This window comes from Vanessa atalanta, chromosome 17 (genome assembly GCF_905147765.1).
Source record: "Vanessa atalanta chromosome 17, ilVanAtal1.2, whole genome shotgun sequence".
NCBI lineage: Eukaryota > Metazoa > Arthropoda > Insecta > Lepidoptera > Nymphalidae > Vanessa > Vanessa atalanta.
Window position 1 is genome coordinate 10604088 of NC_061887.1, and position 20445 is coordinate 10624532.

Genomic DNA, 20445 nt, shown 5'->3' on the forward strand with positions numbered 1-20445 from the left:
GTTGAACTGGCTCATACATCCCGTTGAGTTCAGAGAGCCGATGATCCAATGGTTAGAACGCGGGCATCTTAACCGATGATTGCGCGTTCAAACCCAGGCAAGCACCATTGAATTTGCATGTACTTCATTTGCGTTTATAATTCATATCGTGCTCGGCGGTGAAGGAAAACATCGTCAGGAAACTTGCATGTGTCTAATTTTAACGAAATTCTGCTACATGTGTTGACCAACCAGCATAGGAGCAGTGTGTGGGATGTGCTCCAAACCTTCTTCTCAAAGGGAGAGGAGGATACAGCCCAGCAGTGGGAAATTTACAAGCTGTTAATGTTATATACCCGTTAAACAGGATACAAAAATACTAAGTATAGCTATTTGGCAGTAGACTATGTGGTGAGGGGGTGGTTCCATGGTTCCATCCACGCATGGATGTAAGGCTTTACATCCATGCCATCAAGTAAATTATTTTATGTTAATGTGAGTTTAAATGTGATAAAATATCGTGTCATATAGATTCAATATTATATTTTCACATTGTACATAATTTTAGAAAATCAGTAGCACAGGACTTATGAATTAGATTGTAGGTATAAAATTATTTAATTTTACTTCTTGAGTGTCTCAACTAGATTAAACATTTTTTGATTTAAACTTGAGATGTTTAAATGTAATAAATCTCTAGTCTTAGTAACGTTGTATAATATGCAGAAAACCTGTCTAGACTTGTTACAAACATTAGAATTACATCAAGATATCCGCTATACAGTAAGGAAATAAATTAAGGCAATCTTATATCGCTGTCAAGGAAAATGAATACGTATTGATTTTACACAATTGTATTCGGTCCCAGGAACCAAATCGCTTGTTTACAAAGTACTGGCTTGTTTCGGTATTGTTGTATTCTGCTCACGTTGTCATATCGGCATTAATTGTATGCTGCATACAGTTTATACGTAACATGGAGTATTCTTTTATTTAATAATACAGACGATGAAGATTTTGATATATTTAAACTTTTTTAATGCAATTATATAATTGTTTTATATGACTTATGGTTGAAGCAATTTTTTTATTCTGTCTCTTGTATTGTCGCAACGGTTTTTTGGTCCATTGGCAAGTTAATAAGACTATGTTGTTATAACATTTTTGTTACCTATAAAAAAAGTTACATTTTTTTTTTAATTGTTTAATAATTAGGTGGGCATTTGTAAATTGTCTTTTCTTTTGTAATTTGCATTTTTATATTGTATTATTATTGTTAGTAATTTTATTTTTTACAACATAGTAGAAAAAAAGTTGTGTTAGGTTAATAGATAAACTCTCCTTTTCCATGCCGTGATAATTTCTAATTAAAACAACACTCAGCTAAAAATATTATAATTACCTTTATTTTTAAAACCTATAAATGGTGTATGTTTTGTAAGTTGTCCTTAATAAAATAAAAAATAAAAAAACAAAAAAAGACTGCAATCACGAGGTCCTAGGTTAAAATGCCTTCTGTATCCCAGAAGACATGTGATATATGTATGTAATCCTTAAACATGTGCTGGTTGTGTAGGATTGTAAAAGTGTAGGAATGAAGGGTGCCCGAGTGTGTGCTGCCTATTCTCCGTTGAAAATATCCGGCGTGCCGGCATGAAGAGATCATCAGAATTAATGGAAAACAATATGAAAACTAATTATTGTGATATAATTAAAACGTCTATATATAGCCAAATATAAAAAAGGTATTTGTACTTATGTACGCGCATGCGAAACTCAACTTAATTAACACAATTAAAAATTGATTTTAGCCGCTTTTCCTATGCAATTTAACATGCCATTTGATACTGTAGTAACACTGGCTAACTCAGGCTTCAAATCGGAACACAACAACACTAATTATTGCTGAGTGAATTTGGATATAAATATTGGACAACATCACATACATTACTCCGATCCCAATGTAAGTAGCTAAAGCACTTGTGTTATGGAAAATCAGAACATCAGTACGACAAACACCCAGACCCAAGGCAACATAGAAAACGAATGAACTTTTTCTACATCGACTCGTCCGGGAATCGAAACCGGGATCTCAGAGTGACGGTGTACACACTACTCGACCACGGAGTTCGTCTTGACATTTGAGTAACTACCAATACGGCCTTTTATACGTACAACCAAATAAAGTTTTTAGCAAATTATATACGATCGAAACTCTCGTAAGAAACTGAACGCGGTGTCCGTATCTTAGTTTATTTTATTCAAACTGGCGCCGAGCCAAATCGTTGACGATAAGTTGACAATGCGTCATACATTCGCTGCAAAATAAATATTTAACAACGGTGATTTGTAAAATGTATATATGGACGCGACATAAAATATATCCTTGCGAAATGAATAGTAATTCTGTAATTAAATAATTTGCTCATTTAGTATGGATTGGATATTTATAAAGTTTTTTTTTCTTTTATTGCGTGTGTCTATACTAGCTCAAAAGCGTAATATATTCTGCCAATGTAATGTGATATTATAAATAAAGTGTGTTTGTTTATTTATTACGTTTGCATGTAAATATTGCAAACACGTTTTCAGGGGTACACAGAGGAGGTATAGACAGGCGGATGGTAAATGGGCCAACTGATGATAAGTGGTCACCAGCGTTATAGACACCAGACATATAAGCGTTGTAAGAAATATTGACAATCCCTTACATAGTCGAAGAACCAATCTTGAAAAAATATGTAATGTATCTTGTGCCTGTAATTAAACTGGCTCACAATAAAAAACAAACAACAATTATAAAAAAATATTTTCTCGCTGGTTCGGTAGAATCTACATTCCGAACCGGTGCTCACTACTACTCGGAGGGGAAAACAATTTATTCAGGAGTAACTACTGAGTTTCTTGGCGGTTCTTCTCATCGGTGGTAGCTTTACTTTAAATAGTTTGTTAAATGACGATTCAAAAGTGCTTCTAAAACCCTATTTGAATACACTATATTTTGATTTTGAATACTGAAACAATTCAAATCTGATTACAATTAAAGAATATTTAGATTTTCACTATGATCGCGGTATTTTAATCCAAGCGAAGTGTACACGTGATGGCTGGTTTCAATAATAAATAACGCAAACTACAATCTGTATAATATAAATACATCGTAACAATTCAAATGCATGACACGTATTAAAAGAGACACAGGTTCCCTGTCTGACCGCAAGCTTCCCTTATCACCTATTGTCTCTTCAAGGTCTGGCGCTGTGCGGTCTGGACGTGGAAATGAGCTGGACTTTTGATACTTGTGATTTGTTTGAAAATTCAATATGTTTATACGACATTTGTTTTCGAGGCCGCAATTAAAGTATTATGTGTTTTTTTTTCTTTTGTACCTATATAATTTTTTTATTAATTAATATAATAATTTACTTAATAAATACTGTTTGGACTATCATAGCCACGATTTTTTTAAAAGTTGCACATATTTCGGTATGTATAGATTATACCTTTGCCATGTTACATTTTTTTTTGTTGCAAATATCTATATAAATTTCTTGCTTTTTATGTCTCCATTCCCTATGATTTTAATATATTTTTTTTTATAATTATGTGAGATCGGAAATGACTCAATTAAAAGGTAATATAATTTGTTTGATAGAAAAACAATTATTTCCATGAGACGTGCCTAATTCAATTGTATTTATTTTTTATATTGAATAAGTCTTGTGAATATATAACTTATTCCTCTACGTTTGCCCAATGCGGGTTGGCCTACAAGTGGTAGATTTCCGTGCAACACGTGCAGGATAATTTCCTTTAAACACGTCATGAATAAGTAACATAAATAAAGCACATACCAATTTAAAGATGATCTAGATGTGAGCCCTCAATCGTATTTATTAATCACGAACAAAACTTCACAAGTTAAGACAAATCGCGTCTTTAATATAAAATTATAAAAGTAAAATAAATGAAATTTAACATATAATTAAAGTCACAATCTTAATGCATATCAAGCATAATTATATGATATTAAAATTGTAAAACGACAAAAAAATTAGCAGATTCCGTGATAAAGTTAATAATCCTCGATGGATTTCTAAAAACACATATAAGCCTTATTTTACAGACGTAATAACAGGTAATCAAGTTTATGCCTTAATCGCTTTTTAATTTGGTACAAAAATGCATTCTAAGATGCATTAAGTTCTGCACTTTATTGTTATTCAAACGAAATGCCACTAAATGGATTTTAATATTTTTACAAGAAAGTAGACTGGGCATTTTTTTTTTTTGGTATTTAATTTAAATAATTACTAACTATTTTCCTAATTAACACCTTTGGTTTTCAGTAAAAATACACCATGTATGAATACCATGTTGTGAGAAAGGTTTTGAGAATGGATGTGGATGGATATAGAGATAGGCGACGTCCAAAGAAACGATGGGTGGATTGTGTGGAAGACGATATGGTTAGAAAGAATGTTACTTGTGAGATGACGTCCGACAGAGAAGTATGGAAGAAGACATGCTGCGCCGACCCCAAGTAAAATTGGGATAAGGGCAGGAGAATGATGATGATGACACCATGTTTGAATACAGTCTATTCCTATCGAAGAAGGAATAAATATAAACAAATCCTAAATGTACGTACTTCATGCGATTTGCTAGTAGCTAGTCTATATTGTACACTACAAGCAGTTCTTGATAAATATGTCATTATTTATGATACAACACTAATCCATTTAACGACTTATGTATATCAACTTCGATTTCACTTCAAAACGCCGTTCTTATGAAGATCCATAATGAATATCGTAGAATATTCAAACTCTCGGCCAATGATACCGCGTCAATTCAACGTCAAATATTGTTTATTTGACTTTTGTCCTTTTGCGGTTGGAATAGACTTATAGGTATATAATTTATTTAATTTTATATTAATTTACTGTATAATATTCACACGAAACCACAATGTATTGCTCTATAATTTTTTATTGCGTTCCTAGATGGATGTATAAACATGTACCTATATATCAATGGGAAGCATTAACATTAGCAGACTGTAAATTTCTTACTGCTGGGCCTACTCTCCCTTCGAGGAGAAGGTTTGAAGCATATTCCACCATGCTGCTCCAATGCGGTTTGGTGGAATACACATGTGGCAGAATATCGATGAAATTAGACACATGCAGGTTTTCTCACGATGTTTTCCTTCACCGCTGAGCACGAGATGAATTATAAACATGAATTAAGCTCATGAAAATTAAGTGGTGCTTGCCTGGGTTTGAACCCGAAATCATCGGTTAAGACGTACGCGTTCTAATCAAAAGAAGCATTAAATATCTAACTATCAAATCGATATACTTTTCTTATTATTATAATTATACACTTCAGTGTATTATGTAGTATATGGGCCACGTAAAAAAGGCGATCTGAGTACGAAGGCGGAGAAGGTTTCCGTTTGCCGCGACGGCATACGATTCGGTCTTTCTTCAAGCGCGATAACGTCTTATTTAAACGTGATTATATATAAATTAAACCATCCTATTACTTCAATTGAAAGATTCTAAAAAGACGTTAATATTACTATTGTCAATATGGGACACGATTTACAGAAGTTAGTAAAGTAGTTCTATGAGTTTTTACGACAATAACTTATGTTGGCAAGAGGATAATCTTTTAAGTATCTTTATATAAATAAAACTTCTGTACGTAACTAAAATCCACTTAAATGCTTGAGCCGATTTTGATATTGATTGATTGATATTGATTATATATATATATATATATATATATATATATATATATGTATATATATATATGTGTGTGTGTAGGATCCAATTTGTGTTTTTGATGATTCAGATTGCACCTGGAGCGATCGGGAAATAAATAAAGTTCCTATTTAAATATTACCAAAATCAAAATATTCTTTATTTAAGTAGGCACATAAAAGCAATATTGAATCATCTTGTTACAATGTTGGATTAAATATAAAGCTACCACCGGTTCGGAAAGTAGATTATATCGACAAGAACCAACAGGAAACTCAGAAGTTACTCTTTTCTATCATTCATTAAATTATTAAATTTAAATGAAATGCTTTATTTTTATAAATGACATTTGAGATGGAAATACTTTCTAGAATAAATACGTCAAGTTTTATACTGTAGTCTACATTGTGAAAAAACAAATAGGAACTTACAAATGGAATTGGCTGTTTCTCAACATTTTCCTGCGATATCGAGCATGCGATATATTCTAAACCCTAATAGTATTAATGAAATGATTTACCTTTGAATGCTTCCAATTTATATTGTTGCTATGAATTGTCAGTACCACCCTGAAGCTTCACAACCAAAAACCACATAGAGCTGTTGGTCCTGCGCCTGAACTCTCCGCCTAAACGCCGCTGTTGCCGGTTCATTGTATTATATGAGATACACTTTAGGAAACTATTCCTTTACTCTATCAATACATCACTAACCATGGGATCAAAGAAGTTCGTTATGTAATTACAATGGCTCACACAAATTTCAAGCCGAAATATAGTCATGTAAAGTAGATGTTATCAATAAAATATCAGTCAATTTTCATTAGTTTCTTCAAGAATTTTCGTGTAAAAAATCCTTGTTCTCAAGCCTGTCCCTTTGTTGATATGTTAATGGGACTTTTAATTTCGTTAAAAGCACAAGGAACCCTAAATATTTTTTATTATGCATTTTTCGGCGGCACCTGTATAATTTACACAAAGGGCCGCGTGTTACGGTTCGCGACACAGATTGCTGCATTTTTTTTGCCCGCATTGTTCTGTGTGACTCGTATAAGGACTTATTCTTAATGGCTTTCTTTTTAAATCGTGATTCATAAATATTTTATTAAGATATGTTCGTTTTTCAATTTCAAATGTGAATCGTAGAAGGACTTACTCTTAATTTTATAATTTTATTTTTAAATACTTTATAAAAAAATTTTTTTCAATCAGGTGAGCGATTAGTTAAGATTAATTTCAAAAAGCTAAGTTCATAGAATTGTGGGATAAAAAATATTACTTTATTTCATTTATAAATTATTTTGTGGATGTTGATAGCTTAGTCTCAATATGTATGAAACATTAAAATATATTGTAGTCTATATTGGATTTTTTTACGTCTTCATAAAGGGGAAGGTTCTTAAATTGGATGTTCATATATACTTATTGTGCATGTTTGGGCTTATGCCCTTTCCTTTATATAAAGACAGATTCACAAATTATTTTATTTCGTTCGAAAAATAGGAGAATTAGAGGAGGAGAATAGAATTTGAAAAATACAAGGTTCATTTCTTAATGGTCCTATTTAAATTTTGTAAAGTTTTGATGACGAGTTTCGGAGACAGAAAACGGAAGTCTTCGATAAATGCTAGCAAATCAACCGCGATTGCTATGTGCTATTAAATTGTTTTTGTTTTGTTTATTAAAAAAAACTTTTTTTATAAAATCAAAGTGAATTTAATTAACAGCTAATTCATAATCATTTTCCTAGTTAAAAAATAAGTGTGTACATTTATTTGCAGTCCAGATAATTTTTAGAAAACCTGCCGATTTATTGTCATACCTACTAGCAACTATTATTATAAGACTAACACAGAAACAAAATGAGTTTAGTTTTTTGTTGATAACAATCAATAATGTAGTCTACTCATACATACAGCTTGAAGGAAAAATTTGGAATACTTATTGAACCAACCAATTGTTTCAGTCTAGTCTTTAGGTATCAACTCCGTTCAATTTTTATCTCCAAGAGGGAAGATATACGAATCCCATATAAAAATATCTTAAAACGCAATGGATTATATATGTAATAAAAAATGACCGTTTCAAATGTATAAACCACAAAATAAATACTATCAAAGTAACGTTACAAATCCGAACGTTGTTCAGTAACAAAGAAGTCTTAGCTCAAATATTCGCAAGAAATAAATTCCAATAACTGTCATTGTGAACGAGTCTTTTCCCAAATTGAAGATGTACAAAAATCCTTACGCTTCGTCGCGTGCTTATCGTGTGTGACGGCTTGCACGTAACGCATCTTTAGTGTATGTACAATCGACTACTAAAGCATTTATTATCATAAATTTATGTATATTAAAAACCATATATACCTAAATTATAATATATTATTATTATGGAATATGATCATTATTCAGACTTTATTTTATATAAATTAGCAGCCTGTAAATTTCCCACTGCTGGGCTAAGACCTCCTTCCCCTTTGAGAAGAAGGTTTGGAGCATATTCCACCACGCTGCTCCAATGCGGGTGGTGGAATACAAATGTGGCAGAATAGCATAAAAATTTAGCGAAATCATCGGTTAAGATGCACACTTTCTAACCACTGGGCCATCTCGGCTCTTAGATTTTTATTGATACGTAACTATATTGATGTATTGGGCTATATTACTAGGCACAGAATAGTTCAATCAGTTTTTTGATTTATTATATGTTCAAACGTTCAAGGTATAAAAATGTTAGTGCATATTATGTAAACAGTATAATATGTAAACAGTGAATAAATAAACAATTACTTCTTCCGTATCAACATTTAGTTGTACATAAAATTCTTAATCAAATCGAATTATCACAAGTTACTTATGCCATTATACCTATCGAGTACGAATTAATTTTAATTGTTATATATATTACAATAATTGCACTATAGGATCGCCAATACATTATAGAATGTTAATTTATTATTATTATGAAACACTTGGACATGGGAGCAGTACTGCAAAATCCTCCATTAGAAGTATAACAACTCGCTTATTGCTTCTACTGGTGACAGGAGGGCTGGTTCATTTTTGCCCAAAGGAATGTGAGAGTCAACGGGGAAATGCTACCATTCTTGATTTGTATTTATTTATTATTTTTATTTTTATAAAGTTAAGTTACCTTATCGTTAATAATATTTTGTTAACAACATATATTTTTTTTTCAGCAGCGGAAGTAGCGTTTCCACTATTAGTGGAAACTAAATTAATTTATTCATTATATTTAGAAGAACAGTGTATGATGCCGAAGTACGTAAAAGCCAGTGGTCATGCGCCTGATTTCTTTACGGTTTTTTTATATATTTTTTTATGGTGTACCATCACCATGTCAAAGTGATTACCGCCGTTCATGAGCATCTGTAACACCGGAAGGCTTCCAGGTCTGTTTCCAGCCTTTAGGACTGCTTTAGTAGGCTACTTTTTTGAAGGCTCCCAAGTATCTGTCCGGACAAATGCTACTAACCCACATTGAGGAATCGTGGTGGTAAAAATCGTCTCCGTAAAAGAAGAAAAGGACTGATATATATTTTCAGACTTTTATGTCCCTTTATTAGATATTCAACCTTAATACCGGGACACGAAGTATTGTTTTTGTATTGGCATAACTTAAATTAATTAAAGCGCATAGATTAAATTAATATACTAATAATACGAAGTTTTCTTTCATAGGTATGTTTGTTTTTAATAAATATTCTTAAAATATATTTCTCGATATTATTAATTTAGCTCTAAAATTAGTCAATTCAAGAATTATACGAGTTCTGAAAACGCTCTTTTCATACCGATCTATGTAGAAATTGAGGAAAATTATCAATTTAATCAACCAATTCATCGTTTTCGCTGAACTTTGAACAGCGTTCCTGTAACTTTTAAATTCGTCGCATTCACGTTATTATACAAGTTCCATTGACATTTATTTGCTAATTAATTAGTGTAACTTTTGAAATAAAAATAAAACTTATCATCGAAGGAAATGTTATCAGCGACATTTTTTAAAGTACAGCTAAATTACGATTGCTTGATGATGATAATGAACGTCCTATGTCCCCCAGATCGGGCAGAGGGCGTCCACAGATGTCCCCCATCGCGATCGGTCTTGAGCTGAAGCTCAAGAAAGGCTGAAGCCTTCACCTCGCTGAACGTCATTCCGATGCTCGCCGCCTCTGCCAACACGGAGCGTCGCCAGGTTTGACGGGGACGGCCACGATTTCTTTTCCCTTGGGGATTCCAGTCCAAAGCTTGTTTGGGAATATGATCGGGGTCCCTTCGGAGTGTGTGGCCAATCCATCTCCGCTGTCTTCGTCGCATTCTCGGTATTTACTGGCCCGAGAACATCTCAAACGTAGAGCTGTTGGAGAAATGCCACGAGAGCCCGATCGACAGTCTGATCAAACGTTTGCTTATGGATTCAAAAAAATGTACCGTCGATAAGGTATATCACGTTTGTAATAATAAGTACCAGATATACCATTTTTTAAGCATCTTTAACTCATGAAAACAGTTGTTGGATGCTGAAAAGTTTTAGGTTTCGAATTTAAGAAAATATGATATATTCACACTCGCTAATAAAACTTGTATTAAAATAAATGAAAATGTATTCATCCACTAAATCAAATATTTTGTCACCAACATTGGATTGGAAGATTTGATGTCAAAAAGATTGGTGTATTGGTTCGCAAACGTGGAATTAATATAAGCGTTTCTGTCGCAACTGTACTTTAAAATTCGGCGTAATCGTACTTACATCTGTAACTCATTCGAATACAGTGATACATCGAAAAAAAAAAATACAATTAAATTATTCATTCCCAATTATTTTCAATTTGAATTCAATAATGTGAAATCGTTATTATTCAATGAATTTGTTTTCCGATTACACGTGACAAAATATCGCGAATCGTTTATTTTTCTCTGATAAAAAATATCGGATATGTTACCTGATGCTACGAAGTAAAAATAAAGGCCTGTAAATGTCAATCTGATAGACTAAGGCCTCCTCTACTTATTCAGTAGAAGACTTGGAGATTTCTCTACCGCTGCTCCAAATTTTTCTCATCCACCACATGAAAGCTTCCTTACAAACTAAGCAAACCAAACTTCGACAGTGTTTCCCGAGTATTAGTCAGAATTATCGGTTCAGGTTCATGACTTCTAGCCACTGGATCATTACGGCGGGGTAAAATTGTCATCTTTTTTGCGTATGACTGGAAAGCAATGATTCCTTAATCCAAAATTAAAATACCCTTTAAAAACATTTTATTTCGCTTTCGTTTTTTTTCTATTGTCCGTATGTTTGGGAAGTTTTTATCGCACGTTATCACCCTAACGCTCTGCCTTATTTAAATGATGCTCAATGACGGATTCTGTAGGGGGGCTTTAAGAGGCTCGAGCCCCCTCTACAGGCATCTGGGGTTTTCCGTAAAAAATCTTAAGGTGAACTCAAAAATTATTATTCTAGTTTAACTTTTTAGCAAGCATTATACAACCTAAAGCAAAATAAAATGTTTACCAAGTAAGCTAACACTTTCAAGCGTGATTAACCCCCTCCCAAACAGCAATACTGGATCCGGCACTGATGCTGCTTACTAATTGATTTGGAATCCAAAATATCCAATGGACACAGCAAATTTATAATAACAAATCTTGGTAGAAAGTTGATGAGATATTACGGTTAAATGCGATAATATCAGTAACTATTATATTCGTTTTGGAAAAAATCCTATAGCCTGATAGAATACTATTAAAAAACGAAACAAATTTGAATATGTAATGAATACGTAACCTTGCAAGTTTGACGTAATGGCGTTCGGAAAGTTAGAAAGTAGTAATTCTACCCTTATAAAAAGACATATTCATTTCACGCTGTGACCCTTAGAAGTGGGGCGATATACGTCAATAAACTTAAAATCAGAACTGGTATTTAGTGAATGAGCTCATCTTGCTCATGGGTTAAGCTGTATTGCCTTTTTGTGGCTGAAAGTACATGCCTGTGAATGTCTTATAGTATTTCTGTTGTCACTAAAGCGAGATTCTGTCCGCCTTTTTTATATGCTTATTGATGCTTTCTAAGAAAACAAGTACTCAATTTATAATATAAATGTTTAAAATACTAAAACGACATGTAACATTGAAATCTATATATCAATTTCGAAATAGTATGCATCCAAAATTTTATTAAGAAATAATTGAAAAAAAATATGTATTTGTTGTTTGCCGAGATGGCCCAGTGGTTAGAACGCGTGCATCTTCACCGATGATTTCGGGTTCAAACCCAGGCAGGCACCACTGAATTTTCATGTGCTTAATTTGTGTTTATAATTCATCTCGTGCTCGGCGGTGAAGAAAAACATCGCGAGGAAACCTGCATGTGTCTAATTTCAACGAAATTCTGCCACATGTGTATTCCGCCAACCCGCATTGGAGCAGCGTGGTGGAATATGCTAACTTTCTCCTCAAAGGGAGAGGAGGCCTTTAGCCCAGCAGTGGGAAAATTTACAGGCTACTAATGCTAAAAAAAAATGTTGTTTGCAAGGATATTTATAATTTGAAAATAGAATAAAATAAAAATCTCAATTCAACTAAATTTTTTCAACGTCAATTTTGTCAATAAATATATAAAAGTTTATATAGATAACCTTGATCTTGAACCAAACTACAAAGCTTAACAATTATTCCAACAATACCTTTGTACGAAGTAACAACACGTCTTCATATCGCCCTTGGTATCCATATTGTTGTGTCACCGATTATCTTAACCGTATTTCGTTGTTAGTAATTATAACTAAGCCGAAAATCATTAATCAAGTGGACGAAGCAACTTGTGAACATTAGCAAATACTGCTTCATCCCTTTTGCCCTCCGTTTTGAGAACTTCCTGAATGACCCGTAAAGGATAGGTTCCATAGAATAAAGAAATTTAGAAGCGGCATATCGTTTGTATTGTGACATAGCTCTGATTGAGTTTCTTTCCAGTTGCTCTCGGTTGATTGTACATTTCGAATCGAGTTGAACTCATAACTTTCCTTTTTTCTGTAGTTTTTGAACACTACCAGCCAAAGGATGTAAGATGTCTATGATAATTTTACTTCCCTAAAAAATAGTTGATAGAAATTCAAAATATTTTTACTTCTTGATAAAATCATATGTAGATTTTCTATGACTCAATAAACAATTACTTATATTAAGGTATCAATTATAATTATATAAAATTAAAATAAGATGAAAATCATGACTATGTGAAATGGTGCAAGAATGTTAGCAGAATTTCTCCGTTGAATCGCAATTCTAATTGCTTGCCTAAAAATGAAACAGAACTGTCACCAGTGGAGGCAATAAGCCGAAGCTTTATAATTTAAAAAAAAAAAAATCTATTACTCCAAGGTCTAAATGCTTCATCTATAAACAAAACAAATAATGAAAAAAAATTTCAATGCTTAAATTCTTGTTGACTTTTTTTTCCTTTGGAGATAATACAAAAACGTGGAGCAAGTGCAGCCGTGGGATAGTTTTTCGTGAAAATCTCTTTAGAATCCCAAACTATATCAAGACGTCGCTCTCTGTAGTTATTTCGAAAGTTTAATCAAATGAAACGGTTAACAGTACGGAACCGTTCAATTATTGTAATTGCTATTTCATTAGTTAATGGAATAGAATTTGTACGATTCAATCAAGCGGGTTCGATAATTCCTCAATAGTTCAAATGTGGAAGGGCCGAATGTTACTTAGTTTGTTAATTTATTTCAATGGTTATATTTACTTAAAATAAAGTTTTAATTAAACGTATTTACTTCGATAATTAAAGGTGTAATTGTTATGCAAGAAATTATAGACAACAATCTTTTTTTTTAAATAAATGTTTAATTTTTATGTTATATCTCGTATAATTGCTCTATATCTCGTCTTATTTGAATTAAAATTAAATATCGATAACTGATGGGTAGAAATGACTTTGATTTTTTATGACAAAAATTTGTTTATTGTAAAGCAATACGTATGTGGCGTTTGCGATGGATTTCTGTAACATTCACACTGGGTTCTGGGTTCAGTACGGGCTGTCGTGATGTGAAAATATTTGCCATTTATTTCAAGATAAATGTAATGTTATGCATTATAGACATACCCATATTACAAATACTAGTACTGGTAGATCGGTATTCTGGAAAATTTTATTCTACCCTAAAACAAATCAGTAGTATGCTAGTTCCTTAGTTTTAAAGTCATCTAGTTTTAAATTGTGTTAGCTTGACGATGCCATAATAGTTACCCTGTGGTAGAGCTTGTGCAAGTCCGTCTGGTTAGCTTACCACCCTCACCACATATTCTACCTTCAAACGATAATATTTAGTATCGTTGTGTCCCTATGCAAGGAATATAATATCTTTGTACCCAATACTGGTGGCGTATTGGAAATATAAGGAATATTACTAATAGCGTCTATGTGGTGGTGGACATTTACCATTAGGTGGCCCATTTATATACTGCCTACTAATAGTATGAAATAAAACCTAGTACTCGTTGCAAGTATTTTGTGTAGCTATAGGTGGCATACGATTCGCCCTCACCGCTTCTCGTCAGGGGGAAAAGATCAAACAGTTTACGATACTCCTAGCATGCTAAGAACTAGTATAATATGCGTTCAAGGAAATCTGCTTACACGTGCTAGTAGCTAGCACTTGACAGTACTTAGCATGCTTTTGTGCGAACTACTACTGTGCCTGTGTGATATAAATATATCATAGATGTACACATAGTTCATTTTAAAAGCATATTTTGCATATAAGAATCTTAAATTAATTCAGATAATAGTTTATTCGTATTTCTCTAAGGAATTCTAAAAAAAAGGTGAAATTAGCAAAATCGTGAAGTTTATTAAAATATAACAAAGAAAGACAAATTAAAATATAATTGCCTGCGAAGCCGGGGATTGACCACGCCTTTGACACTGGGAAATGATTTATTTTCCTTTATACTTTTAAACACGGTGTAAATTATTTTTTAAGTAATTACCTTTTAAATTCAGATTTTATTATACATATTATCTTTGTGATTTTTTTAAACGAGTATATTGCTAATTTATATTTTATTATAGAAGTAATATTTATTTGTATTTTATCTTTTATTGTCCGAGATAAAAAAACATTTTCGTCATAAGTCGTCCGAGTGACGCATATACGGCCGAACAAGACTAAAAAAATTGTATCCGTTACCGATCTCGTGGCAGACGTGAAACGAAATTGATGTTTATTGAAATAATTTATTTAAGTAAACCAAGAAATAAACTGGAGGAAAAAGATCAAATGTATTCCAGCCACCTATTAATATATACAAAAATTCCTGCTAAAGTAAAAATACTCGATTCGATAATATGTATACATTGTACATAAACCTTTACATATAAACCTTCCTCTCAAACTGTTTATTGATGAAAACTGCATTAAACTTTACATACTACTAAACTATGTTTACTATTACTATGTATAAATAATGAAACATATATTATACGCACCGCAAACATGCATACATACATACAGGCGGTAGATAGCGTAAGCGAAATAGGGAAATGAAAGCCTCATGCCGTTAGCCGTCACGGCATACGAACCGGTCTACCCCCGAAGCGTCCTAACAAACGTTTCAGAACAAAAATATAATTTAATTATGACAAGTGTTTCGTGAATCCTGTGGCGATTATTCAACGGTAGTTAAGTATGGTTGTATTTTATTAATATGGTTAATTAAATTGTATTTTAAATCGATCTAAGTCAAGTTACATGATTGATGAACGACATTAAACATATTACTTTAAAATATTAAATTTTTTATAAAGCTATAAAGTGTTTAATTATTATTTTTTTTCCTATTCAATCATTTAATGGCATTGTGCCAATTGAACACGGATAATGTTGCCAATGTCATGTAGGATGGAGACGACTGGAAGATTGATGGATACTGTTGAGATTACAACATCAATTTAATTTAGAAGACAAACGAAATTCCACGGGGACAGAATGCGTAGATGTAATCCGCACAAGCACAATTGTGTTTTTATGTGAACTGGCAAATGAGCTACCGCTGTGGTAAGTGGTCACCGTAGTGGTGGTCACCATTACCCATATATTTTGGCGCTGTAAGAATTTTTAACCAATCCTTAAATTTTTAATGCGTCACTAGTCCAGTAATTAAGATGTTATGTCGCTTGTTACACTGGCTCACTTACTCTTCTTTGGCGGAAAAATATGATGAGTAGCTGGTACCTAGATAGAGCGGGTTGCACATAATCCCACCACCAAGTAAAACTGCATGCGTATAATGAAATTCGGTATATTTATGTGACCTGAATGGATTTAAGAATACTTTCATGACTAAATAAATAAAAAGAAAACTTAAGTCAATATCCATCACAATTATTGTTTTACGAGCTATCTGTTTCGACTTCTTACGAGTGCCAAGTTCACATTTTCCATTCTTAGGTTGAAATTACCAAAAATCATTTCTATTTGGATTGTCAAATAAACCTATCTATCAAATTTCGGCTTTCTAGGCTTAGCAGTTTAAAAGTGTCGTCTGATAATCGGACGAAGAAAATAAATTAATCGTCCTTTAAAAGGAACGACTAAACAGTTTTGTCTGTGCGCTGTTAGTCAGTCACGATAAACGATTTTATAAGTATAATAAATCGTAGTATAATAAACCTTAGTGCGTAAATGTTTTCGTTTCGTTTCCATGAAATATTGGGTCATTTTTCTTTACAAACAACTCGGGCTTGGATTTGTATTCAAACCAATCGTTCGTGACTGACATTTCATTAAGTTTTTTTTTATTGCTGTTTGAAAATACACAAACCAACCACCAAGATTCGTAACTTCAAATTGCGACACAAAACAGAATTGTAAAAGTTTACTTCACTACATATTATAAAATAAATTCCTCCCGCTAGAACTTACCAAAACGGATTTTATACGGTTTTCACTAATGCACGGGGTGATTCAAGGGGAAGATTTAGGTGTAATTCATTAAAGATTTTTGTGTAAATGGGCCGAAATATGATGATTGTTGAAAAATTATACCGACCAATAGAACAAACTGTCTAGATTTAACTGGCTTAAACCAGTCTGAACCGGTTTGATTTTTCATAAAATTCGAATGACTTAACATTATTACAGATGTAGCGATAGGTATATTCAAGTTTACAGCATCCAGACATCTGCAGCGTATTATAAACTAATTACTTCAACCAGTTGAGCTGAAAATTAAATCTTAATTACTCGACTACATACAAAATGCACTTTGATATAATAAATGCTCTTACTTTCACGTGAGACTGCTTTCATTCGCTAATTTACTGGAATATGTTATTACAGAATCATATGTTCGCGTTATTTAATTATGAATTTATTGAAGCGCGGATTTCAATTTTTATTGAAGTTAATAAATGTAAAAGTACTGTATTTAATGACTGGATATGCCCCGCGGTCACACTTTGTAAAATTGATATTATATTTATAGCAATCAAATTTTAACATATATCCTGCATGAACGTCAACAGATACGAATAACAATAATAACGAATAATAATAACCTTACGATTTTTTTGTTAAATAATATAATTTATTTAATAGTACAACTTTGAGTCGTTAATATTAACCCGCATTCATATTAAATAAACTTTTATTTCTCTGTACCCATTAGTATTATTATCAGTAGGGCAAAACTTTCAACTGAAATTTAAACCAGTTTAAACCAGTTTACTTAAAATGTTGCCCCTTTTTAGTACGTAATTTGGTGATAACACATGAAATAAATAAATTATATTTCTTATACATATATTACACATACAAACTTTTGATTTAACTGATAGCTTAGTTACTTATTTTATTTTAATTTGAAATTGTTTATTTGAAGTGGAAACTTCTGATTAAAAATTAGATGAAACTTTGAGTAGTTATTGTTTGCGGTTAGGATAAATAAACGAGATTTAATATTCTTAATTTATTACACGATTTTATTAAAAAAAGAGTAAAATGTAAGAGTTTATTGAAAAAAAAGTATAGTAAGCAAGGTAAGTATGATATTCGTGAATCAAACGCTCTTGATTTTCTTGATTCTTTTTTCTTCGTTTAGTGAACGCAGATGTGTCCAATTCTTAATCATCAAAAATATATATACCAATAATAAAATATAATTTTTAAATATATCGTAAAATTTATCTTACAAAAAGTTTATAACCAAAACAAATACCTTTAAAGCTTAAAGAGCATTTTTATTTACATCGTTAAGTAATACTACATAATTTTCAAAGACCCAAAAAAATTATATTAAATATAAAATATTTTCCTCTCATCGTGCAGAAGCATGTCACGAACGGCTAATTGCAAAAACATACGCAATTACAAACGGAGAACTACCGGCATTCAAATAAATTATAACAAGAAGAAATATTTTAAAACGTAGGTACTTCATAATCTTGGCACATCTCTTCCTTATAGTGCAGCATAGTTTATCGAGGCAAGTTCTTCTCGTTACAAGATAAAGGAATTTGATCTTTGCGTCTTAAGGAATAAGGAAGAAGTGTATGAAGTAACATTGTAAGTGTTTAAAGGATTCGTAAGGGACGTGACGCAGGAGATGCCAGTTTATGCGGGAAAACATATTTTATTAAAATTTTCCATCTCCCCGGTTACGTTCAAACATTTCCATAGAGTATTTAAAATTCAGATGCAGTGACCTTAACTAGATTATTCGATATTCGTTCAGCGAAGATGATGGAACTCTGCTGAACGAATCTTGAAAAAAGCTAATCTGTCACTTGATGTTCGATCAAATCGCTAAAATATATTTCAGTAATACTATCAACTAAAGTGTATAGTGACACCGATGCAGTGGACTCTTTCTATCATATAGTCAATGACAGTAAAAACGAATAAACCACTTTTTGTACATTCAATGCGCCGACATTCATAGAATACAAGATATTATCCATTATACCTGTAATTGCACTGGTTTACTCACCCTTTAAACTGGAACCACAGGAATACAAAGTATTTCTATTTGAAATTGGAATCTTGAAATGATTTAATATGTTGATACAAGTACCTTATAATTGAGGCTTATAACCTGTTTCTTCACCAATTGTCTCTGTAAATTCTAGGTAGAACAATTTAATGTATGTTTGTTCATAACAATCTTAGTAACAAAAATATCATGGACAAATCTCCACAAATTAGAGGAACAAACCCAGCCTGTGCGTCTTCCACTTAGCCCTGCAGCCATATTATGGAAAAGTATTTGTCCAGCAATGGACAATGGACGACAAAGGTGTATGTTGTACCGTCGTTACTTCTGATTTTCCATAACACAAGGGCTTTAGCTACTTACATTGGGATCAGATTGATGTTGTCCAATATTTATTTATTTGTCCAATTTAAACGTTCACAAATGAGATGAAATTAGACAATGGTGAGAGTGAGAGGAAATTTAGACAATGGTGTCACACATAGCCTTATATTATATTATAGTTTCGTATCCGATTCTTACCGAAAATATATTTGTCACTGTAAATAATTCACTATTGACCCTATAATTATAATAATTCTATTAATTCATGGAATAAATTGTAAATATTTTGAAATTGTGGCACTAGAAAATGCTACTAGCATCCACACAGTTATGATTTATTCAGTATCTGTCTTTATTTTTGATTTGTATATTAATTTAAATATTTAAATAACAATAATTCTTACTAAAATATTTATTCTATTCTATGATGATAATTATGGTTCTAAGAACGTATGAGGAAGTAACATGGCAATATTTGCACAAAACCTGGAAACCTATTGGATCTTTGCCAAACATGAGTACTTTGTATATTACGATTTAAAAAAATAAACAAATGAGTCAGTATAAGAGCTGATACAAGCGACACAATATTATGATATAAAATCTAAGGAAAGTTATATGGATTACTTGTGTGAAAGACACATTTTTAAGTTTGGCTCAGACAACAATTGTAGTCTTTACTGTTTAGCAAAAGCTTGGTGTTTAAATAGTGCATTTCTTCATTTATCGTATCCTACAACAAAAATAACACTGTAGAAATAACTAGGAATATTATTAGTTATATATTTTGAAATAAAAATTTGGTACGTCGCAGACCACAGTTACAATTTAAACTTACTTCCAATTGCAAGTGAATTCGGATACTACCCAATAATTTGTTTCGGTCAAGCTGATCAAGTCGTGACATCCAATAATCTGAATTGGAGCCCGTCATCTAAAATCCTTATTTTTGTTTTATAGCAGGCATATGACCCACCAGAGATAAGACACAGACATTGTCATAGCAAAAATAAGGTACATCTTACAACCACATCACTCGAATCAATAAAAATTAAAGTAAATTCTGTTGGACCTGTATCTGTAAAAGTTTGCTCACTAAACACAGCGATACAGTTTGGCAGTAAAAGAAATGGGAGGTACATACCCAGTTTGGTCTGAAAAAAATATAAAACTGCGAAAATCCTCGAAAGGAGTACATAATCATCTGTTGTTGCCTACTCTGTGTAAGAAACTCAACGGTAGCAGAGCAGTTAATGAGCCCGCTTTGTTACCCGTCTCGCTGGCTTGCCGACATCGCGCACGGGCGTTTGGTGGCGTGCCATAATTTTA

At 32.4% G+C, this 20445-nt stretch overlaps 1 protein-coding gene across 1 annotated transcript in view; it reads left to right on the top strand.

The window, feature by feature from the left end:
* Nucleotides 1-9906, top strand: part of LOC125070670 — a 37235-nt gene extending 27329 nt beyond the window's left edge. Inside the window, exons 3-4 of the mRNA XM_047680619.1 lie at nucleotides 8952-9033; nucleotides 9837-9906. Of these exons, the coding sequence (XP_047536575.1) occupies nucleotides 8952-9033; nucleotides 9837-9906 (152 nt within the window). The remainder of the gene's footprint in view (nucleotides 1-8951; nucleotides 9034-9836) is intronic.
* The last annotated feature ends 10539 nt before the right edge of the window (nucleotides 9907-20445 follow it).